Raw genomic sequence first — 24,843 nt, forward strand, 5'->3', positions numbered from 1 at the left:
CTGTTTTTCTTGGGGTTTCTATTATGCTCCAGCAGTTGGCTGAGGATCTGAAGAGGAGAACAGTGATTGCAAGGACTTGCTTTGGGTTTGGGCAAAGGTGTTAACCTTTCTCCTTAAGCTACCTTGTCTGTAAACTGGAGACTCTCACGCTTATCTCATCTTGGTATCTTTTGAATGAATTTGTTTATGCGAAAGCGGATTCATAGTTGCTAAGAGTGAGGTTCTGTGCGCTCGTGGTTTCCCAGCCTGTTTGAGGTGTGTGAGACGTGTGAGACCCTAGTCTGTCTAAATCGGTTTTAAGTGCATTGAACCACAAAACATTGTGATGATATAAATTATTTATGATATAATTGATGTACTCAAATACATAATGAGTCACGAGGATAGATGATCCAAACTCAAGTAAAAGTGTATCATCTATTAGTATTAAGTATCTTGTCAAGAATCCATGATTTCTTTCAAGTTGTGGCTTTTTCATACGTGATTGCATTTTAATCTTTTTTTTTTTCTGTTTGTGAGACATGTGGACTCTGTACGCTGTGTACTTTCAGCTGACCCATTCATGAAACCATTATTTACTTTGATCTCTGAGACACTGAAATTATCTGGTTTCTTTAAATTATGTAGGATACAATTTGAAAAAGTAAAATTCACAATTTTTGGGATCTAACTTCCAGTTCTTGCTTAGATAATACACTATTGCACTCAAAATGTAACAGATTGTCATGCTAAGGAAGCTAGTTGGACTTCCTGTCATTTTGAGATATCATCGCTGGATCATATTTTCAAATGGCACCAGTGCTAAACAGCTCTGGTTTAGGCACTTAAAAAAAACCCATAAAAATAATATCTTTTGCATTTTCAATGCTGAGAATTGTGGGGACTTAGTACACCTTGTTCCCCTCTCTTGGATGATTGAGAGTTGAACTTTCTGGAAAATCTAACTACTTGATTCTTGATAAATGAAAGAAAAACAGGAGCTCAGTGTTGTTGCATAGTTCAGCTCTAGTAACCTGTTCTATATGATGCACGGTGCATATCTCTATACTGTGCATATTTGTTGTTTCATTATCTTGACACTTGATAATCTTTACAAACAAAATAGCAGTTTGACAAAAATACTGATGTGTTTTCTCTGAGGGAGTGTACCACTTATTAATTGTAAAGGACATCTGGGGAATGATAAAATAAGCTGTAACGTCAAGCACAGTAGTTCACATATTCTGCTCTAATATACTGTTGGAAGGTTTGTTAGCCAGGAGAAAGAATAGATGACTGTTATGGGCCAAGAAATATCATTTGATAGGTCTTGTGCAGAAACCATTATGGAAGTCTTTTTAAACTAAAAGTAAGCTCATAGATTTTAGTAGAAAATAAATCAGTTTGCATGCTATTGGATATTAATGTTTCTAAAATAAATCTTGTTTTAGCCAACAAACATTTGGCTTCAACCAAAAGACAGTCAGAGAATGTTCTTTATGCCATTAGTGAAGCAGAGCATATGTTTCTGCTTTAACATTTGCTGACATTAAGTATACTGATTTACTGGTTTGAAACTAGTAGTTGGGCTGCTAGGATCCATTTAATTTGTCTTAAGAATTAAATTTAAATTTTCTGTTGAACTTTTAAATCACATATTAAAAAGTAATGTCATTTTTTACATTATGGAAAGAATACAGGATCATTTTCTTGCAAGGGCAGTCTGTCTCCTGTGCTCCATGGCACGGAAAAGATGAGAGTTGGAGCTGCTGTCTGGCAGAACTGTTGCTTGGCGGCAAGTAGAGAAAGAAAAATGCCATTAAACCCAAGCTCATGGAGCCCCCTCTCTAGGATCAGAGCCGTGGTCTTTTTGAAGTGAGTAGCCAAGTGGAGCTTGCTGAACAACTCAAGCTTGCTGCTGATTATTATACCATTACCTGATGTTGCAGAAAACTGGATTCGGAAATTCAAGAGATCCCTGCTTGACTAGGGTTCCTAATGTATGTCCCAGTCACCCACATTTCTGGTGTCTCCTGAGGAGCTTTTGTTCAGCGTCCCAGACTTCCTCAAAAGGTGGTACAGTGTAGGTTTTGTGGTAATGACCTTGAAGGTACTCTCAGAAAGGGTTAAGGCACCGGGAGGAGGAGGCCGGCTCACCCCCAGGGGGCCCTGACTTCCAAAAACATCATTGCAACTGGTGGCTCCTGAATCGCTTTGTCTGAAAGGAGTGAGGCAGCGCGCTTGCTCCTGATGGAGGGGTATTCAGCTCCTGGAGTCTTGACTCCATTGGTCTCTGTGCTGTGAACACACTTTCCAGTGACCAAAACTATCCATTGTGGTTACTGGTTCTGGGTGCCTAACTAGAAACATACTGGGATGATTTTTCAGATGTGTTCAGCGCTTACAGCTTCAGCGTAAGACTCTCAAAGCTAGTGGTCCCAGCAGCTCTGCAAATGAGATGTAATTTGACGCAAGCTTTGTACACAAAACCTCTGGCCGTTTTTAAATACTGCAATCATGTATGTATCTGTATCTGGCAGTAAATAGACACATGTGTATGTAAGTTTCATAAGCGTTCAATGTACATAAAATACGTGAATTCTACGTATTATTCCAATTCATCTGGGCAGTAAAACCCAGCTGTCATTAAGCAACACTTTCCCTCTTTCAAATGACAGTTATGAAATGGCTTGCTAGTCATTCTTTCAAAGATCCAGACCTCATTTATTGAGATGCTCAGAAGCATCTGTTGATTTCGCTGTGCCTCTATTGTGCCAAGCTGGAGGTGCTGTTGATAATGCCTTCAGAACAACCTTCAACTTTAGCGGGGATCGTATTCTCTTTATTAGCATGAAAAAAGAGAAATATTTATCTTTTGAACTGGCTAAACCCGTCTCCAGTTCTCCCTGACTGTTTCTAGAGTCAGAGTGCTCAATAAACTCTCTTTTCTGGTATTTGGAGGTGGTTTCCTGTCTGGTAACAGCAAATCTGATAAACAAAAATCTATGCACACTTCAGGGAAAGAATACACTTAATTCTGCCTATATTTATGCAAGCTGAACATATTTTTTCTTTTTGTCTGGTTTTATCTTTAATCTAGCTTAAGAATGGAATGGTTGAAGGCTTTTTTAGTGTTTTTTCTTTTTTTCATAGGGATAACTTTGAGAGTTTCATTAATGGAAAGGCTTACATGTCAGAGGAATAAAGACACCTAACTGTTTTTTAGCTGTCTAACTCTGAATTACACAGATGACAATTAGGCACTTAAATCCTATTTATCTGAATAACTTTGAGGATTCGAGCTAATAGATCTTTATTTCTGACATGTTTCTTACATGGAAAGGAGAATTATGGAGTGCAGTACGAAAGAAGTAGCACAATATCCAGTGAACTGGTCCTTATGTGGTTTGCCTGCCTGTCTCTACAAGCATTTGTAAGCATCTCTGTTAAATGTTTAAGAAAATAACCTCTATCCTTCTTACCAAATCTTGAAATTTCGGAAAACCAGTTGCACATCTGATTTCTCCAAAATGTGAGCTAAAATGAGAGCAAAGCATTTCTTGAATGGCACATTCTCTTTTGGTATGAATCAGAAAATTTGTATCCTGATTTAAAGAATAGTTGCTTTTTGTACCTTATTTCACTGTATGATTCAAAGCAATATGATTTTTGTGTCATGTCCACGGACAAATCTGACCTCCCTTGAATAGATCCCTTTGAGGTTTAAATACCTGCTGGAAGAGATGACTAGATCCAGATTCTGCTCTGTTTTTTTCATGTGGAGATTGCACAAAACCTAAGAGGGGACTTGGTGAGGAAGATCTGTTTCTTGGCCCTATCAGGTAATGTTAATAACTGAAATGCAATGATGAGCCCTACTTGAAATAATTAATTATTACATTTTCCAGGCAGGATTATTTGGGGCAGCTCTTTTCTGTCACATGTAATCACTTAATACTCATTATGAAATTATGGCGAAGATGAGCTTAATAACTTTGTATTGTTGTGTTTTCAATTCAGTTATCTCTATTACACAATGTTATTTCTGAAGTCCATTTTTTTTGAAATTGTGGTTTGCCAAATTTTCCTGTTTATGAACTGTTCAGAGATAATTGAAATTGCCTGTTTCTCACATGTATCCTATTCATGCCATCTGCTACCTGAGATTTAGTTTGGATACTTGCCATGCAGTTGTAAAGTGCTTTTCAATTTTATTTATTTCTTGTTGACCATATGTTGTGCTTATATGTGTCTGTGGTAGTATCATATATATATATACATATAGAAAGAGAAAGTGTCCATTTAAATATTTTGATTTACTCAGTTTGCGACAGATTACCTATTATCAACGTATTAAAAACAAAATTAATTTCATTCAGATTTAGTGAAATTGGTCTTCATTCATGGCAAAGATTGAGAATTACTGAATATGGCATGATTTTGAAAAAACAAACATAGTCAAGTCAATTTTAAAATATGAAAAAGTAAACAAGGTTTTATTGAAGAAAAGTCTGTGGTTCTGCTTGAGCCTGTTTAGATTGCCACTACGCAAAAGCAATAAGTTCTGCAGTAGCCATTTGAGATAAATGGAAAGATCTTCTTTATGTCTGAGAAACTGAGGTGTGCCAGGATGGAAGGGTTGAGCTTTCCATCAGTGATGTTTCTCCTGCCGTGGCCTGGCTGGACTAGTCCAGTTTCACGGTGCATCCGAGGCCTTCAGGGGCAGAGTGGGTGTAGAAGAGCAATCACCTTCTTCACGTTTGCACAATTGTTTTACAGCATTTGGGGACTCCCACTTGTCATAGTCCAAGAATATGGAGTTTTTCCGTAACACCAGTCTGAACACTATAGGGTGAACAACAGTGAGGTGTGGATATAGGCAGCACCGTTGAGAGTTGATTTGCTACAATATTTATCTTCCTCTGTGCAGTGAGATGATATAATTTCCTCCTGACAGTGTCACTTAAGAGTAATACTCTGTTTATTCTTGGAAGTAAACTTTGTAGCCAGTCAGCCATCATATATTCTTTCAAGTTGTTTCAGAAATGTAAGTGTGTGTATGTGGGTATACGTTTTACCTGTAGTGTGATTCTGCCCGTGCCAGGGGCTGAACAAAATGCCCAGGGGTGGTGCGTACCAGGGTCCGCTGCGGCTGGGCGCGCACACAGACACCTTGCTCCTGCTTCTTCAGTGTGTGCTGTCCGGAGGGGCTCGGAGAGGGGGCATGTGGTTCTCCTCGCCGTCTAGGCACGTGGGAATGTCTGGCTGGTCAAAGAGGCGCCCCGGGCTTCCTTGACAGCCGACCCTGTGGAGGCAGAGCTGCCCTGAGAGGTGCCTGGCTAACCCCAAGTGCAGCAGCGTGCGTTGCGGTCACTGCTGCTGCCCCTGAACTGGCATCCTTCTCTAGGGAGCACGGAAATGAGAGGCAGTGACATGAGAGGGGTGAAGCTTATTACCCTAGTTCCCTTTCCAAAGGATGTCGTGCCTCTTGCATTCCCATACATACTGTGCTTCTGAAGCCCTGTGTAAAGCAGTATTTAATTTCTGGAAAGCCATTTAATTCTCCACTGAATTCCCAGTGCAGCTTCTGAGAGGAGTATCTTGCCTGCTGAGGACTCACTGGCCTGAGGCTTGGAGGGCCATCTTATGGAGGCCAGAGGCAAATCTGGCCCAGGCTTGGGGAGCTGCCAGGGGAGCTTTCCCGGATTGAACATGGCTTTTAAGAGGAACAGGAGGAAAGGGAAAAAGGAGAAATGAATATGGTCCCCAGAAGAAATAGCCCCTAGGGAACCCTACTGAGCTAGAGGTGGGGGTTGCAGAAAGGCTGCAGCAGGTGCGATGTGCTGCATCGCCGGGCTCCCCAGCTCCTCACAACCCACATGTGGCATGTGAGGATGGCTCTGGCTGGCTAAAGAGCTGGTGGCCACCTGATGAGTAGGGCGTCTCGAGGGTAAGTGCCTTTCCTTTTTTTCCAGGCTTGGGGTTTGCTGCCCTTGCTTGAGGTGCCTTGCTCAGGCTCGTTGCTTTGGTGGGGGTTACGTGGCCCCACGGGAGTGCAGGCCGCGCAAGATGTGTTGGCCGCCCGCCGCTGCGCGAGGGTGCAGCCTTGGCGGGCAGCTCCCAGCGAGGCCTGGGAGATGGATGGCTCTGATGTGTGCTCCAGGGAAAACCACGCGCTACAAAGTCAAAGAGCGGCATACGGTTCCCATAAAGCGAGTCTTAAGAAAGGCCCTAGCATCTATTTTTTGCTGGAGGAACCAATTTGGGTCCCCTTTTCTGTCAGACTTTCTCTGGTTTTGATAAACAAGGGCCAAACCAAAGTTTATGTGGGGAAAATAAGCTTTGGCCCATTTTGGCTTAAGAAATGCTTTATCTGCGTTTTTAGTCAAACTGACATCACCATTGTAGAGATATACATAGGCATACACACAGAGAAATACTTAAACATATACACATGACTGAGCAGTAGCCAGCAAGTTCATCAAAGAAACTCCATTGAGCACAAAACCACTTTTCTGTCAGGGGTATAATTCAGCCATCAGCGGGCCTGCGTATCTCATGTTCGTGTTAATGGGACTTTGAGCCGCACACCAAAGAGAGAGCGTGCCCACAGATTTGCCTTGTAAATGATCCCTTTCTTTCTTAGATGTAAGCCAGATTTGAACAACGCAATAGGGTGAGAGCTGCAGCCCCGAGCAGCAAGACGCAGCTCTGCTCCAGGCAGGGGCACCTGGCGCCTGCCCTGGCAGGTTGTCACCGGAGGCACTCCGTGTCGCCTGGCTCCGCGTGGCTTCCCAAGGCAGGGACTGGAGCTCTTCACTCATAGGAATTGTATCATTTGAGGATCATTATGGGTTACGTTGCCTTCTTCGGTGGTGAACTGCAACCAAAACACCTGCAAATGGCAGGAATTTGGCTCTTAGGTTGGGGCCTGCCATATAAGCAAGGAACAGGAGGTTGCAAAGGCTGTGTTTACAAAACTTAATTTTTGTTTGATTTGAATGAACATAAGAACATGTGTATCTAACAATGTTGGTTACAGGTATGTTTTTGGATGCAAAATCAGTGATTTACAAGTTGTTTTTGTGTGGCTTCTTGTTTGGCCAAACTCCACCGAGCCTTTCTTTGGAGCGCTGGTCCTTATGACCATAAGGGGTCTGTGATGAAGGGATAGAAACTTATTCAAAAAATGTAGTTTTGTGCAAAACTGCAGTCTTGAGCTTTGGTGGAGAGAACTTGTGATATTCAAATTTTCAATCCAGACTTTCCTAAACTTAACACTGTTAGTGAGGAATTGCCTGATCCAGCATGGCAATTTCTGTGCGACTTTGCAGTAAGCCATTCTTGTGCTTTTCCTGTGTGTTAGTTGGCAATATTTGTTCTTCTCTAATCATTTACTATTGTTTTAATACAGTAGAGCTTGATATAGTAGAATCTCTATTGTCATGCATTGGTGAAAAATTACTCCACTATTGCAAAAATAGTGGTAAAAAATCCAAATGGAAGGGAGTGGTTTCCACTATTTTATGGCTGTTTGTACAAGGAACAGGACTGGGGTGATTTCCATTTCTCAGCCTGTGTCTTGGGACTCTTTGCCTGTAGTCTCAGGTGCTGAGAAGGTCCAAATAATGTTTCTTGGAAGCAGGGATATGTTACTGTCTTTGTACCAAAGTTCCCATCTATGCTACTGGGTCTAAGATACAGACCCTTTAGGGAGTTGTATTTTGCTGAAGCTTTTGGGCAAAAGTGGATTATATCTGATTATGGAATAGTTCACTTAAAAGACCTGCTGTTCATAAAATTCAGGGCCTTCTCACAACTGTGCTTAGCTATCTAAACCTGGCAGTGATCTAATTGTGGACCTTAAAAAAATCTCCTGGCGAGTCCAGCGTGCAGCGAATGTGCCAGCAGCTCTGTGACTCGAGGCCACCTTTTTGCCGGAGGAAAGCTTGACCTCTGCCTTCTTCCTTACTCGCTTTTCCCAGGCAAAGGTTCGTTGGCCAGGGACCGCTGGCCTGGGCTGAGCGCTCACAAGGGGAGAGATTCACTCTGGTTGAGCTTGGAAGTTGTAAGATACATGTAGCCTTGGAAGAAAAAAGGAACAAGGTGAAGGAAACTGCTGCCTGTGAGGGAGTGCTTAACTAATGTGCTTCCCTATGACTTCTTTCCCAAGCCCTCTGTGAGGATGTCATGCTAGGTGCTACAGGGAGTAGCCAAGGAAAACAAGAGTTCTGGCCCGGGGGAGCCCCCAGTCAAGTCTTGTGATGAAGCAGAGCAGGTGAATACATGCGAGGAGGAGAGAGCTGGCCCTGCTGACAATGCCGGTGGCATGCGTGCTCCGCGAGCAGCCACCTGCCCTGCCATCCATAAGGTGCTGTAAGTTATACCTTGCCCATAAATAAGCGTTTAAAAAAAGCCTAAGGAACCAGAGCTGTGTAACTCGCGGTGCTGGAAACTCTGCCTTCCTCTGCGGAAAGCTCTTGTGTTTATATTAATAGTGTGAGAGTGCAAATACGGGAGCAGGGCTTAGGCAGGTTTGCGGCCCGGCGATTAGGAGCATGATTAGTTGACAGGAGGACTCTGTGGCTGTCTGCCTATGAGGAGGTCTGAGAGCAATGTCAAGAGAAAAATCCCAGTAATACAGTTCTTGCTTGTGGAGTAAAGACAATGAAAATGCAACAAAAGGATAAGAGACTAATCTCAACTTTAATTTGTGTAAACACAAATTAGATGGACCAAACATTTCTGTGAGCTTGTGGAGAACATGGCAGCAGCCCAAACTTTTGCTTTGGGCTGGAAAATAAGAAGCCATAACTATTTTGCCTGTTCCCTGCACACAGAAGCAGTGTAGCCACACCACACCATGTGCATGAAAACCATACATAGAACTGCACACAAAGGACCCAACCTTAGAAACCAGGTGTTGGGATTAGGCAGGATACTCCAAAAGGTGGGTGGTGTAGCTGCAGGTCAGAAATGTGCAGATCTTCCACGTCAGAACCCACAATTGAGCAACCTTCTGCGTGGGGGTTATTCAGATAGCGAGGAACTCTGCTGGCCCAGGATATGAGAAAAATCCTTCCAAACAGCTGAGTCTCTGTTCAATTGTGTTTTGCGTTTGCTTAAAGAGTATATCATAGAACAGCATTAATTTCCCCCATTTCAAAGTACCTGTGAAGAATTTCAGACATGCTTAAATTTTCTTGGGAGTTACACAGCTAAAATTCAGCTCATTAATTTCAGCTGTTATAACTAGACAGTCTGGATTAAATCAACAAGAGCAAGGAGACTAAATGTTTAAGACAGAAATCCTGTAAATTATCTTTGTTACCTGCAATATCATATGTAGTGAGGGCTGGGACATAGCTCTCTAGAGTCCCATTGCCTATTTCTCGCTTGTAGTGAGGAAGCTTCTGGAAAAGAAAGGTCATTTGTTAGCAAACTAGGAAATACAGAACCACCCAAAATAGATGAGCACGAGCTCGCAGTGGTGTTCTTCCTCAGGAGCTGGGAAGATTTAATTGCACTGAGTATTTATTTACCTCCTTGGATAGCACATTTTGGGATGAGAGCTCCCTAAATATTTTTAATTCCGCTGTCAGATCAAAAGACCCTTATTTTCTTATGTTATGAAATTTAATATATTACTATGCTACGTATTTTAAGATGATTTTTTATGGTGATATTTGTGCATCATTTTCGAGGGCAAGAACTGTTCTCTGCACAGCAGCACTCTGAGAGCCACAGATTGAGTACTTCAGGGTTTTTGAATGAAGACAATTTTGGTTTGCATATAACTAAGGGTATGGCTTTCACTTACATGAATAAATACTATTATTAACTGTATAATTTACCTCCCTAGAATTCTGTTTTGCTCAGTTCACTAACAGGATGGCCTTCAATGAATGTGAAATACCCAGAATTTTGTTGTATCCTCACTGGTGAGCTGGGAGCTCGGTGTCTAGTTAGTGCTGTTATTGAAGGCATACTGTGCAGACACAGATATTACACAACAGCTTTTCTGGTATGTTGTATAAATTACCTCTCAAAGACTTTGCAAAGGGGCAAGAAGGGTGATCTGTATTCTCACTTTACAGATATAGGACTAAGACACAATATGCCTTCAAAAATATCTTTGATTTCTTGATCGTCCTTTTTGAGGCGTTCAGGTCCTCATCTTGATTTTTTTCTCCAGAGGACTTAACTTTGCGTAGCAGTTTATATATAGCTATATATATTGCAGTCTCAATGTTTACACTGACTTGAGCTGCAGCTGTGAATGCTCAGCAGTTGCTCGAATGCAACCCCAAGTTTTTAAAACTGAGCTCCCAGAAAACAAAGTGCCACAACAGCAAAACCTTCATTTCTGCCTTTGCAGCCCCCCTCCCTCTTTGGTGTCCTTTCTCCTGACTTCTGCAGTGAAACTTGGTCACTGATCCTACGACGACAGCCTCATTTGCGCCTCACTCCCAGTTTGTCCTTTTGTCTGGGGTTGTCCTGTGTGCTGAATGCAGCAAGAATCCTATTAGAAATATGTACATTAATTTTAAGTTAAAAAAATGTACCATAAGGCTTATACAGACGGATGAATTAAGATTGCCCGATCAACTTTAGTACTTGCATTTGTATATCTCTTCAGTATTTGATTTTACACAATTAATCATACTTTCTTTACAAGAAAAAATAAAGGATAGCTAATTTTCAGCTCCATATATATAGGGAATTTAATTTTTTAAGATATTGTTCTTGAGGATGTTGGTGTATTCCTTTCTTAAATATTTTAATGGATTTATACCAAACCAGTTACTATTTGTGAAGTGTATATCCATGGCAAGGAGCTTGGTGCTTGTAAGATTTGTAAACTTGTAAAGCTCTGTTTGCCGGCGTTATTTTTCTTACTTGTTCTATATTTCAACAATAATATGTTTAAGTGAAAATTTTATTAGTATCAAGGAGGTAGAAGACCTGCTATTTGCTGGTATACTTCTTGGTGTCCCAGAAAAGACTGTGCCACAGAGACCTTCAGAAATGGTAAATAGAAAGGAGATTCTAGCTATTGTTTTCATTCCTTTGCATCCTTGTTTGAAGTCATTTCAAATCAAGAGCATATTATTTTGCTTTCTTTGTATTATATTTTTACATACAAAAACCCTTAAGGATTTCTCATGAAAAATTCTTTTTGTTATACAATTGTGTTAATTTCAGAATATTTTATGTAAGAGCTGAGTTAAGATTTTTATACGCAATATTAAGAAGCCTTCAAATCCTTAAACAGATGTTTATTACTGCATTATTAGGGTAATGAGTAGAACATGATGTGGGGGAACAAAATAGAGGCCTTTTAAATCATGCACATTTTGTTCATAAATCATCTGGTGTCACAGAATTTCCGAGGAACATTAATCAGTTTAATGGAAACTCCATTTTTGAACCTTTCGGGAAGTTCCTTCCACCTTCTGCCCCCAACCAAACAGATGTGAGGGAGCACATGCCTGTGTTTTTGATAACCATTGGGTTAAGTCATTTTGCTTCCCCAAAGCTTGTAGTAACATTTACATGCTCATTTTACAAAATTTCTAGTACTTCAGAGGCCAGATGCTACAAGGCTACAAGGAAATGGTATGGAGACCTAGATATTCGCTTATAAACCAACCGCTGTTTTGTCTGCACCAAACGTGGTGGTGAGTTTGGTGAATGTTGCTGTAAGTGTCCCTTTAAGTACTGCACATTCCTGAAGAGGCAAGTGCTGACTTTATAACCCAGTTGTGTAGATGCTCTTGGCTGGCATTTCACTTGGAAGGGGTATGGGCAGTGGTATAGATGCCTATATGTGCTGCCATAACGTTTGTCCCATTGAGAGGGGCTCCTCTGCCTGCTTTAGCCTGGCGGGAGAGGCCGGGAGAGCTGTGCAACCCCAGGAGGGGAGGAGATGTGGCCCCGTCTCTTCGTAGGGCGGCTGGGCTACTCATGGAGGTCCTGGAAATTGTTTCATGGAGTGGAACAAGGAAAGATTTCTCCATTGCATTTGCCACGGTTGGTTTGAGGTAATGAGGGTCACTTCAGCCCCCACGTGCTTGCAGACAGTAGATGTCCTAGAGGAAGGGGAACTGTTCAGAGGTAGCAGAGGGCTATAGCAAGGAGTGGTCGTGTGAGATTAAGAGAAGAGATGATTAGGCCGTATAATGGGAGAAGTTTCAACTCCTTTAGAGGCTGTCGCCTTTGATGGAGCTGTGCCATGGATCCTAGGAAAGCCACTCGGAGAAAAAAGAATCAGCCTCTAGGGATAGGCAGTTGGGTATGATGAGAAGGCAAAGAAAAATAATAAAGATCTGAAGACCTGCTTCCATTAGCACAATTTCTCCCAGCAGAAAATAACAAATACAAATCCTATTGATTTTGTTATTTTGCTAATAAATACATAATAGGAGACAGCAAAATAAGCATCTTGCTTTCTTTTAATGTGTCATTTTATGCTCAGGAGTTGCAAGCAAATTGCACAACTCTTTTCCTAACTACCCCTGATTGCCGTTGTATGAAGTCAGAGAATGTCTGTTATCAATATTATATGTTCACTTAGGAAGTAAATAGAGGTGCACATACTTAAGGAAAAGGTGATTGCATGTGATTTATATGCACAATGCAGTCATTGTAATGCAAAGAAAGCAATGATACATGCTGCAATGAATACAGCCAATCTAACAGGAAAATATACCTCATAATGGAAAGGAAACTTTAAGTGGAAGAACGAAAGGCACATGTAATTTTGACAGCCTTAAAAGATACTTCTCTTCTACTAATATGCCAAAACATTGCATCCAAGCGATTACACTGACATTTCAGAGAGCTCCTTTTGACATACACAGTGTATCGTCTAGTGCAGTCTTCAGAAATTAACATTTTCCTGGAGTAATCATATACAATTAAGTGACCAAATAGTTCTGAGGCAATACAACTGTATTGCACAGGAACTAAATATATTTCTTCACACTGATCCTGCATGTTTTAGTTGAGCAGTCATTAGCATGTTTATAATGGTTCTAATTTAGCACAACATTTTCTGAATTTTATCCTTGAGTCATTTACAAATTGTTCATATTGAGTAAACAAAGGAAACAGATTGCATTTTATACTTAGTAATTTATCTGAAAGAAGAGGGGAGGGTTAATTGTCTGAAAGTTTTGCTCTGTTTGGGGAAGTGATTCTAGTCTTGCATTGCTTGGCAAACAATGCTTCTTCCCTCTGTTCTGGGGGAGAAAAAAATGAAGAGGAAAGAATGGAGGAGTGAGTAAAATGAAAAATTAGGAGCAGGACAAGATTGGCCACTCCCGGAGGGGAGTGTGGAGCAGAACCGGAGCTGGCACGAGATTATCTAAAACAGTTGGTGCATTCCTTAATGCTCAAGTGCTTGAGAAGTCCGGCTCTCTCTCACAGAGCATCTGTGTTGATGTTTATATCAGTGCCCTGCTGTATGGGAAAAGCACGCTTTCTCTTGTTGCTTTGCTAAAAATAGTGTGCCACAGAGCATTGTATGAGTTATTTTAAGAGAACAAAAACATTTGCAAGGTTAAAGGTCCTGCTTTTTAATAAATAAATAAAAATAAGGCTCAGAACTGTATCTTGGATTATTCTCCACATGGAATGCAGAGCTCTCTTTTATCTGCGCTTTTGGAAGCCTTTTACTGGAGAAGCTCTGCTGGAACAACCATGTTCGACAGGGTGGGCACAAGCTTCAGACTCGCTGCAGCTTTCCCTCCTCTCCACATCTTAGAAAGCAAGTCTGGAAATTACCCCCAGAAAAATTCCGGTGCTTCCATTTAGAAAGTCTGTCGCTTCATGCAAGATCTAGACCAGTTAAGGAGCTCAAATGAATTCAGAGGAAAACCAGAACATTTTAATATCTAATTATTTTTAGTGAGCTTGGAGAGTTTTAATTAAAAGTTAAGAGAGCTCTCCAAGCTCTTACAGTTCTAATTTTATCATATTGTGGAAATCTTGTCGCCAGGAAAAAATATACAGCAGTTGGCAGATTTGCTTGGTTCCCCATCCTAAACAAAACTGCAATGTAGGTAGTGAGCAGCCAGTGGCATTTACATTATAGTGCTTGCAAGTGAACACATCCTGTGAGATGAATTTCCTTTGCGTATCGGGGTCTGTGGAAAGGCCTTTTTGCGGCGCGCTCCCCTCCTTTGGTTTGTGCGTGCCTGCAGCTCGTGTTTGGGCACCGAAGCTGTGTGAGAGGAGGCAGGAGGTGCCCGGCCAGGCTGACCCTCCTCCTTGGCCGCAGGACGCGTGAGGGGAGCAAGCAGCTCAGCTCTGCTTTACGGGAAACGCAGCAAAAGGGCTTAGTGGGTCGTCCTGGCCCGAATGTCGTAGCGTGCATTGCTGTGTTGTGGCCGTGCTTTCATTTTTCACAAATTCGAGTTTTGAAGAGTTATTAAATCAACAACATCTCAGAAAGTTGGTCAAAGAAATCGATTTGCTGGCTAACAACGTGTCTGAAATGCCTTATATTTTAATTTTCTGTTAGAGCATGACAATTAATTACTGTCGGGTAGAAATATGGAAATTGGCAGGGTTGAGATGAGATTCTCCTGACCTACCTTCCTAGCGACAGCGAGATGGAAGGCAAGCTCCTTGTGAGCGAGAGGCAGTGGCAGTGCGCCGTGACGGTGCATGTTGAGCCTTCAGGCTGATTTTTGATTGGTTTTGTATTGTTGCTCTCGCTCTTTCTTTTATTTAAACTTTATTGAAACAGAAAAGGATAATTTGTGTTTGAAAGAATTAAAAAAGTAGCTATGGCAACAAAGAATCTTATTTTCTTGGTGTTACACAAACTTTACATCCTTAGACTGAAAAAGCTTAGATGCAGACCATACTGCAGTTAAATTTCTGATAGCCGTGTTTAAATGGTTTTTTTATTCTCAAATTATGATTGTAGATGTAGAATCCTTAATTTCCTTTCTAATTGCTACCAGATTATAAAATCTTGTTCTAGCAAAGTGAAATAAATTAACCTTGTGCTTTTCCTTTTCATACTGAAATGTTACCATTTGCAGGTAGTTTTAAAATACATGTTGCAATGACTGAACACCGTGGAATATTTTTATGATAGATATCTGTGCTAGGTGGTTCCATATCTCAGAGAAATCCTCAGGACAGGGAATTCACAACAGCTTATAAGCAAGCTGTCGGGATGCTTTCGGAGCTCGCCCAGTTAGATAGTCAAAGGTCCATTTATGCTGTGCAGGTATTTTAAAATTGATCTCCAGATTAAATATAAATATATTTACTATATTTACTATATGTACTATATTTTCTGAATAATTCACATTTTTTATAAATGACTCTAAAATTAACACCAGTAGACATGGCTAGCCACTGGCCATGTGCCTTCCACTTGGCTTTAAGGAGCAAACCCAAAGCTTTTCTCTTAGAGTGGAATTGCACTGAGGTGGGACTTGGGAGAGCAGAGATGCCTCTCCCAGGGAGTTCATTAATAGTCTTTCAAAGAAAAAAAACACTTTGTCTCTAACAAATATTTCAGAGCCTCTCGCAGGATAACTCCACAGGCGCTGGTTTTCTCATGTGATATAGCCTCAAATGAAGCATTTAAAATAATTTGAAAAAGGCTAATCCAAAGGATGCTTCTCCTGTGGATAGGAGATGCAATAGATGTAAAGAGAGTAGCTGCAAGAATACAGATTGTTGAAGAGGGATGATGTTGTTATATCATCCCAAAGCTTGCAAAAATATGATACCTTTGCCTTTATTCAGCACTAGTTGCTACACTGTAATGTGTTACATGTATAGATTGCTAGCTCTGACACAAAGATGACATTGAATCTATAGCACAGTTCTTCCAAAATGCAAACTGAAATTTACCCGCCTCTGCTGATGATTTGGGGGTATATTAAAATAGTTTATCTTGGAAGGTGCCTGATTTCTATTTTGCTTCCTCTACCTTGTCTTTTCCAGTGCCTCTTTTCTTGAGATGTAACAGTTTAGATGCATGTAGAAAAATGTCACATATACCTTTGATTGAATTTTATTTCTCTATTGTTTATGGACTTGCTGTGCATTTGCAATCATTATTAATAAATCAATATGCTTTTGTCTTCTGTCACAAAGTAATGTATGTATTCAAAAAGAATTGTATGCAAAGCAAGTCATGTTTTAGAGCTAGCATCATTAATAATTACCAGTTTGCAGCATTGTTACAACATGTTTTGAGAGAAGCTTATTATAAAAGAAATAACAAGGCACTGCACAGTAGCAAGAAAGAGACAGTTCAGTTCATCACTGGTATGGGTGTTATAAATATGCCAGTCTGTACTATAGTGTTTTATTAAGTCTCAGAAAGTCAAAGCTGATTTGAAATAATAATGTCTGACAGTCGGTTCTTTGAAGTTTTGCTGCTGCACTCTCACATTTAGGCTTTCTTTTATGTATGACTTTACCATAAAAAACAAAAACACACACACGGCATGAATGCTTTTTTTTTTTTCTTCCCATATCTGTATTTCAAAGAAAGCAATGAGAAGCTACTCCAGTGAATTAAACAAAAAAAAACCAGCCCCCCCCCCCCCCAATTGATGGGATAGGCACAGGCCTCTGTAAGGCCGTGCAACATTCATGTCAGGGCTAGCTGGGCCTGCTAACTTGGTGAACTCCAAAAAAGTGAAATTAGAAAGAAAATCAAGGAAGCAAAAGAGTCGGGAGGCAAAAGCTATCCCTGATGGGGACAAGATGACTTCCATGGAGGTGGCCAAAGTTAAGGGCTTAGCAGCGCTGGCCAGCACGGGCGCTCTCCATCCCGCCTCGCAACAAAGAGCTGGATTCCATCCATTCCCTGACTGATTGATTACTCTGTGGACAAATGTTAATTCTCTTCATCGATGCTTTGTCATTGTGGAGAGATCCTTTTCATCCAACACCTATGGGTTTTTTGCTCTCCCCACTCCTTTTTATTTTTCCTGCTTATTTATCTTTTAGTGATCTCTTCTTATTCCCCTTTCCAAAACTATTTTGTCTAACGAAATTCTCCCAGTACTTTTAACTCCTTTACTCTGCAATTAAAATTGCTAACAAAGTATGTAATAAACCATGATACTAAAAAATGCTAAATTATTTCATTCAGTCATCCCAATCTAATTATGCTTAACCTGCTTGCTTTCCTTGAAAGAGTTTTTTTCTCCTAGTTTATAACAGAAAAATGTAAAAGATCACAATCGGTGCGTTGTTAGTATAACTAATTGCTGCAGCACAACTATGTGAGTTACATCTTAGATGTGTCAGTGCTAAATATGCTGCTTAGTCTGCGGCATAAACCCAACTGCAGCTTATAATGCAGTCAGTGCCGAGAGCTGGAAGAGCATAAATGCTGCTTTTCCCTTTGCACATCCCTGCCCGTGGCGAGCGGCCCGGCGCGCGGGGCTCGGGAGGCTGCGCCGCGGGCCCGGCGCGGGCAGCCTGATGCAGTGCAGATGTGAAGGCCGGGCGGATTCCGCGCTCGGCGCTGGATCCTGCGCCGATGCTTTGTCTCTGTAATGAATCAAATCAGAACATGAATCAATATGGATGAAGACATTTTACTGGTGTCAGAAGAATTCTTTGTAGATTTTATATGTGTGTGGAAAACTAATTTGCAGTAGGAAGAGAAGAAAAAATCCCTTTCTTTTTCCCAAACCCTTTCAAAATGTGTGTATTCGTGAATGCAGAATATAGAACTTGAAGGGAGACATGCCTTTCAACTCTAAACCTTTATATTTATGTTCATGTCTAATGTAAAGGACCTCCAGAGAGCTTTAGCACATAGCATGATTTTAAATTCTAAAAATTATGCATATCAGTCCTGCTAATTGAAAATTTACAGGAATTTTAAAGGAGTTACGTTTACAGTGCCATATAAAAGTTCATTAAAAGAATCATGATGTATTTTTCTAATTTTTCCAATAGCAGAATCCGATAGCTATGCGTTATATAATCAGATATCTTTTTTAGAGAATTTGAATGGCATAATAGGGCTTAAAAGAAATTCTTCATCTTAATGAATTTTTCAGGCATTTAAGAAGACAGAAATCGTCACTAGCAATGCGATTATATGGCAAAGGAGGCCCACGGATTGGCGTGCTTTACGTTCCGATTCTTTGTCAGTCCGCCTTTAGAAATGTGCTGCTTTCCTCTTGCTTAGTGTAAGAACACTACAGATTAACTTCTTTTTTTAAGAAAAGAGAAGAAATAAGAGCTTCAAAGAAAATATTTTGTTAACTCTTGTGATATAATTCTTTTTAAAATTTAAATCATTTTTCCACTTTTGTATGAATTAAGGAAAATAGCTAAAAAGCATTAAAATACATAACCTTAGCAAACCAAAATAAAACTCTAAGTCTCTCTTTTTTTTTTTTTTTTCCCCAGGGATGAGGGGTCTGAAATTTTGGCAGGGGAGAACCATAGAAACATCTTTTTAAACTAATGATGATATCACAAAAAAGGACAAATTATAATGTTCTATTGATAATTGATGGTTATTTCTTGGTTCTTCTATTATCAGGCCAGAACTCATAAAAGTAATAAGTGCCTGTTTTTGTTAAAAATAAATTGTTATTATGTAACAAATATTTTAACACTGCCTATTGCAACTTACAGCTCCTTAATTTTGTTTCTTTTATAGAAAGATATAATTAGTAAATAAATTGGCTTTTCTACTGAAATATTACTTCAAAAACATTTACTAGCTGTGTTGTCTTTCCACGGAGGCTTGCACGGTGAAAATGTGCTGCAATTAAAACCTGATGTTTGATCTTTGGTAGTTACAGCTTGGTGTGCTTTCAACTGATTTTATTTTCTGTTTTTTTTTTGTTTGTTTGTTTTTTTCAAATGAGGGATGCTAATGCAAATTTGTAGTGTGAAATTATTTGTGTCCCAAAATGTGCTTGTTCGTCTGACCTTTTTTCTTCCTTGAATTCCTCCCTGATAACTATTCTCTAGCTCCTCCTTTTATGACCTCTTTGAATACTACTCTTCTCTCTGACTATTTTTAGAGTCCTCGGAGGTGGAAGCAACTGGTATGTGTTGTGTAGATGCTTATCTGAGATGCAAGCCTGAACTTGGGCGTTTTGTGTTTGTTTTCACTTGTGTGAGTGCTGCTAATGGCGCTGCTGACGGGAGAGTGTGAGGCAGGATTTGGTCTCTTCTCCTCAAGTTGCTACCAGGAGCTCAGTGTGGAGCTCAGTGTTGCCTTCTTGTACTGCATCTTGAGTGGTACCAGGGCCAATGTTGTCAACATCTGGAACACCTCTAGACTTCTTAAAATATCATCTAGCTTGATACCATTGTATGCAAATGGCAGCTTGGGTGGAGAGTTTCTCCACCGGGCTTAACAGATGGGTGTTCCCCGTCTATCCAAGCAAGCCACTGGGTGCTCAGCACCACCGAGTCCTGTGTGGTCTTAAAGGAAGGCTGTTCACAAAGGTTCATTTGAAGAGACTCACCTTTAATCACGTCCTGGTATCTTGCTCAGATGAGCTTACGTGTCTCCCAGGAGCTCAGCATAGCCCTGGTGATGAGTCTGTGTCCCCAAGAGCACGCGGGCCCTGTGTTTTGTGGGGGCAGCGCTGCCTGCCAGGGGAGCAGGAGGCTTTGGTGAGGTCAAAACTCACTACAGAACTCTTAAAGGCATAAGGCTCTGGATCGTGACACCAACCACAAGAAGCCCTCTTAAAAATCACCTTTTGTAAGTTATCTGGAAAGTCATGTGTAATTTAGGCTTTGTAGTCAGTTAGCTTTCTTCTAGAGACTTAAGAAATCCTTTAGATTTTATTCCAGAGGCTGCTATGCCCAATAGCATTTTTTTTTAGTGTAAATGAGGTCTCATGCTATGCAACTTAGGGAAGCCAACATACTACTTTCTCCGCAGTGGAATGGCTTCAGTGACAGTTTTGCCAGAGGAAGGCCTCCTTGATTGGGCAAAGATTTGAAAAGCAGTCTGAACTGCAAATTATGAAAGCAGATCTCCTAATGATTGCATGTCATTTATAGTGTACTGGGAAAAAAATCTGATACTGTGCACATCCAATATGTAGAATGCTTTTATGAATTCCGTGGAGACATTATATGAATAACTTTTGCATTGACATGGGTATAAAAATGGGTTTCAGATGACACTATGTGCCAAATTGCTTATAAAAAAAAAAGCTTCTAAATCTTCATGTATAATTTTGAGTGCACAATCATTCTCAAATGGAAAAGACAGAATTTGTATATACATTGGCAGTCTATGCATGTAAATTGGCAGTTAGCATGCATAAATCCTGGACGAAGTTTTCTTTCAATTAGACCCTTGTTAGATCCATAGTAACTCCATTAACCTCAGTGCAATTATTTTGGACTGAAAATGTAGTTAAAGCAGAAGACTCTTTTGGCTACAAGTTCATTTCTCTTTGAAAATATGGTCTAATTAGAACAGATAAAAAAAAGTTTTAACAGGAAGATGGCACCTGTTTTCTTTGTCTATAAGATTACATAACATATATCTTCCTTCTCTTTTTTTTCTTTTTCCCTAACAGATTCATCCTGCATGGAAAAGCTACTTTCTAAAGACTGGAAGGAGAAGATGGAAAAATTAAACACAAGTGATCTCCTTGGAGAAATTAAAGGTAAGTCACTCAAATTTTAAATGTTAAAATATATTTTAAACACTGTTTCAAAGATTTGCTTGAAGTTCAGAAAAATAATATAATCATAATTTGAGCATGTTTTCCTCTTTGCAGCCAAGTCACCCAATCATCTGTTTGTCTTTAGAATTACAGAGGTCTTTGACAAATAAATAAATTAAATCATGTAATAATCAGTTATATGCAGTATCAAGAATGCTGCAACAAACACCAAGTTAGTTACATTAATTCATTGACAGTGGTTATTTAGCTCCATGTCCAAAGGAAGAAGAAGAAACATCTTAAAAACATGGAATTGTTAGTACTTGGTACGGTTTCTTTCCAATTGCATAAATTATATGCAGAAACTGCTTTCACATTATGATAAAGGGATGATAGTTTGATCACTGTTTTAAACACATTGTGGTATATTTCCAATTTTTAATCTAAGATTTGTCTTCTTGCTGTTTCTGGGGAGAAAGAGAAAGTCTGGATGCAATTCTGTAGCTACTGAAATCAGTGGGAGTTTTACTGCCCATGTAGACAGGACGTTCCAGTAAGTCCAAGATTCCTAAGACCAGAATTCCCTTGCGGAGAACATGAAGTGTTTTTTTCCCACCCACTAATTCTTCTGTCGATTTTCCTATTGAAAAGATTTTCAGTGTTATTGATTAAGCAACAAATTGAAAAGATATGTTTGTGTGCTGGAAGCGGGGCTTGTAAGGCATTCTTAAAGGGTACACAAGGTACCAAGGATTTATTTTTCTTTATTGGTATAATTTTCTTAAATAGCAACTATGAATAAGTGGAAAGAAAGATTCATGTGCACTATATTAATAAATCTTTACTAATACTAAAACAAAAAGGGAAATGTTATTTGATAAAACTTGATGCTTAGGATTTTACATTTATACCAGGGAAACTTAAGATAGTTATGTTCGTTTATTACATAAACAGCGGAAGGACTGGCCATTTGTTAGTAAGTTAACTGGTTCCTTCAGCTGATGTACGACCAAATGTAATTGTGTGTAGGTATTTTCTTCTGTTGGATTTCTCCTGTAGAAGTGTGACATGTATTAGGCATGTAAGAAACCCTCTAGTAGTGTCCGCTGCAGTAGACAGTTTTGCAAAACAGGTTAATAAACAAAAGACTGTAATAAAGATAACAAATTTATGTCTTGAAATGACATTCTGTATAAAGCTCTATTGTCTCCCGATAGCGAGGAAAACATTGAATGCTTGGTTGTCCAGTAATTGCGCAATATAGCTACTTAGTCTCTAAATAGAAACTACTTGAATGCTATTAGTGAATCAAAATTAAAAGAGGTGGGATCTCTAACAATGCAGAATAATGTTCTTTATTCTGTGAAGTGGCATAAAAAGCTTTTCATGAGCTTTCATTTACAAAAAAAACGAAACTGTTCATTTTTCTGAAATTATGTTATTCCTCCTGTTTTCATTGGACGTATGTTCACTGCAGAGTGAACTGGCAGAGTACTTGATCCTAATCCTTTTCTCATCTACCTCCAAAGCATTCTCACCCAGGCTTGGAAGGGTTTTGCAACCCATTCAATTAGCTTCCCTGGGAGTATTAGCTGCATAAAAAGACTCATATCCTTTGGCTCACCAGAACTGAATGGTGACAGCCATTCAGTTCCTTTCCACCACTGTCTTCATATCCCTGTGAGGACAGATATGTATCCCCAGAAGTCATTTGGAAAGCAAAGAATCCTCAGCTTCAGCATCAGACCTAGGGCTACCTCCCATTCCCCCGCTGGCAGGAGTGCCAGAGGACCCACCCTAGAGAGGAGATAGCAGTGGGGTGGACACTTTTGGTGTATGGTTGTTAGTATGTAGCAAAGGCTAAAACCAGTGCTTATATTATACATTGATTATATGCTGTGCTGTGGGCATATCCACAGATGATGGGACAAAACATCCTATTTTCTACAGTCTTTAACATCCTTGTGTTTTACATTGCCCTTGGCTTGGCAAGCCTGTAACTGCTCTGAACAATGTGGGGGAACCAAGTGTGAATGAGAATCAAATACAACGAGTTTTATTTCTGCCCCTAAGAGGTAAGCTTGTAGAGCCCCCTTTGTCCTATCCAGGTGTCCTAAAAGCAGCTGGTGGTTGTGAGGCTGATGTGAACTGTGGTGTTAACTGTGTTTCACCTGCTCTCCTTTTCGCTCTTGCCCCCAGTGATCTGAGTCACTGTGACTTCCCCAGCGACCAAGGGCAGGAACCAGTCTGTGTGGCTTCTCCAAAGGCAGTACCCCCCCTCCCCTCCCGCCCCAGTCAGGGGCATGAGAGGCAGCCTATGCCCCACTGTTTTCACCCTCTCCTCCTGCAGTCTCTTGTCTCTTCTAGCTTCTCCTAAGCACCGAGCTAGATGTGGCTGCAGCTTTTGCTGGCGGCTGCTCCTGTGGGGGGAGCTGGCACCCTTCATAGCGCCAGTGGCACCTAATGGGCTGCAATTCATACACTTCTCAAGAGCACTTTCTTGTGAAGTCTTTCAATATCTCCCCTAGGGTTGCTGTGACGAAGTGAACTGTAATACAGAAAGGTAAAGTTACTTGCACAAGGTCAGTTAATGACTTGAAGGTAGATGATGGAGTCCTGCCTTCTCCAGTACAAAATACGTTAAGGGTTCCTGTTCCTAATCCCTCGAAACTTTTCATTAAGCAGTTGTAGTGTCTGCAATATTCTTCTCTACTACTAGTTGGCTTGCAGGAAGACTCAATGCTGAATCTTTGTCCTGTCGCTGTGTTTAACATTTCTTACAAACAGCAAAAATACGAAGAAGGCACACACCATCTCAGAAGGTAAATAGAAGGAATGACTGCGTTTGCAATGCTTCCACTTACAGTTTTCAAACCTCTGTACGACGGTCTCAGTGTCATTCTGTAGTTGAAGAGCACAAGGTGCAGAGGCGCACGGTGGGCTAGTGGCCGCCTGGAAGCAGGACTCCTCCTTGCCTATTACCTGGCCCCTGCCTCTAAGCTGGGCGGCTTCTTGCTGATAGGGAAATTGTAGCTAGTGAGGAAAATCAGGCTAATAGCTGGGTATTAACTTACATAGGCATTTGTGGATCTTAACTTGTTTCTGGAATAATCTCAGAAAGAGAAAAGAGTCATTCTAGCCATTGGCAGCCTGAAAACTGGAGTGCAGGAAGAAAGCAAAGCAAAGGAGGCCATCCAGAGAGGACATTTTAATCTACTAAGAAAATGTATATATATATAAATTACTTATAATATCCAAGGTGGTATATTTCCAAAATCATTTTCCAAAATCATATTGAAGTTCATTTGGATAGAGCTGAGTGGATTTCAGGCAGGTAGGTGGCAAGGCCCATGCAGGTCTGAAGAGCTGCTTTCCAAAACGCACCGTCCCCAGGATGGCAGCTGGTGTGTTGCAGCTTGCATTGCATTCCCAATCAGTGTATTTAGCTGTTTGTTATTTTTCGCTTTTGTGCAGACTTACTTTCTGTTCGTGGTGTTGAGAGGCTCACCTAAAGACGTGAAGCGCTGCCGTAAAAATAAATAAATGAGGTCACTAGGGAAAAAATCTGGGTTTTAAGCAAACGAGGTGTGGTCCTGTGAGGAGCAGCTCTTTGCTCTGACTGTTCCTGGGAGCTGTTTATTTTCGAGGAAGGCGTTGTTCTGGCGGAGGATAACCTGGGCACACACGCTCCTGCGTGGCTGCCCGGCGAGCACCCTCCCCCTCCAGGGAGAGAAGAGCATCTTGGTTGTGGGAAGAAGGTTCACTAAGACCCTTGCCAGAAAAACAGAATGAAAGCAGCAGAAAAATTAATGTGCCACTGACACAAACTGTTTCTATTCATATTTGGGAAGCATGCAGATGAGAAGAAAAGATAATTGGGTGAGAGAAACAAAAAGATGGTGTCTTCTTGCTTTACTTTCTATATTTAGAACACAATAGTGTTAATCAGGATATAATTATAAACTATATCTATTAATACAATAGAAGTCAGTATAAAAGTAGCAAACAGTGAAGCATTTATTTTTTCTGCAAGTGGGATTTTTTCTGCAAATGTTCACAATTACCCTTGCATCGTGTACTTCATTTGTGAAAGTGCTTTTTCTGAGTGTCTTTGTGCAGATTTCAGTTATTGATAAAGGGCCAGATTCTTCCTTGATTTCCAGCCAAACAAGCCATTGACTTCAGCGAGGTTGTATGAAGCTGAGAGGAG

At 40.5% G+C, this 24,843-nt stretch overlaps 1 protein-coding gene across 10 annotated transcripts in view; it reads left to right on the forward strand.

Annotated features, from left to right (window-relative positions):
* Nucleotides 1-24,843, forward strand: part of SOX6 (SRY-box transcription factor 6) — a 340,141-nt gene that overhangs the window by 158,692 nt on the left and 156,606 nt on the right. For all 10 annotated transcript variants that reach the window (XM_088533833.1, XM_088533831.1, XM_088533832.1 and 7 more), the window contains one exon: nt 20,544-20,633. In XM_088533833.1, the coding sequence (XP_088389959.1) occupies nt 20,544-20,633 (90 nt within the window). The remainder of the gene's footprint in view (nt 1-20,543; nt 20,634-24,843) is intronic.

Source organism: Tinamus guttatus, unplaced genomic scaffold (assembly GCF_059628265.1).
Source record: "Tinamus guttatus ecotype Peru unplaced genomic scaffold, ASM5962826v1 Tinamus_guttatus_pri_ptg000524l, whole genome shotgun sequence".
In the NCBI taxonomy this organism is placed as follows: Eukaryota; Metazoa; Chordata; class Aves; order Tinamiformes; family Tinamidae; genus Tinamus; species Tinamus guttatus.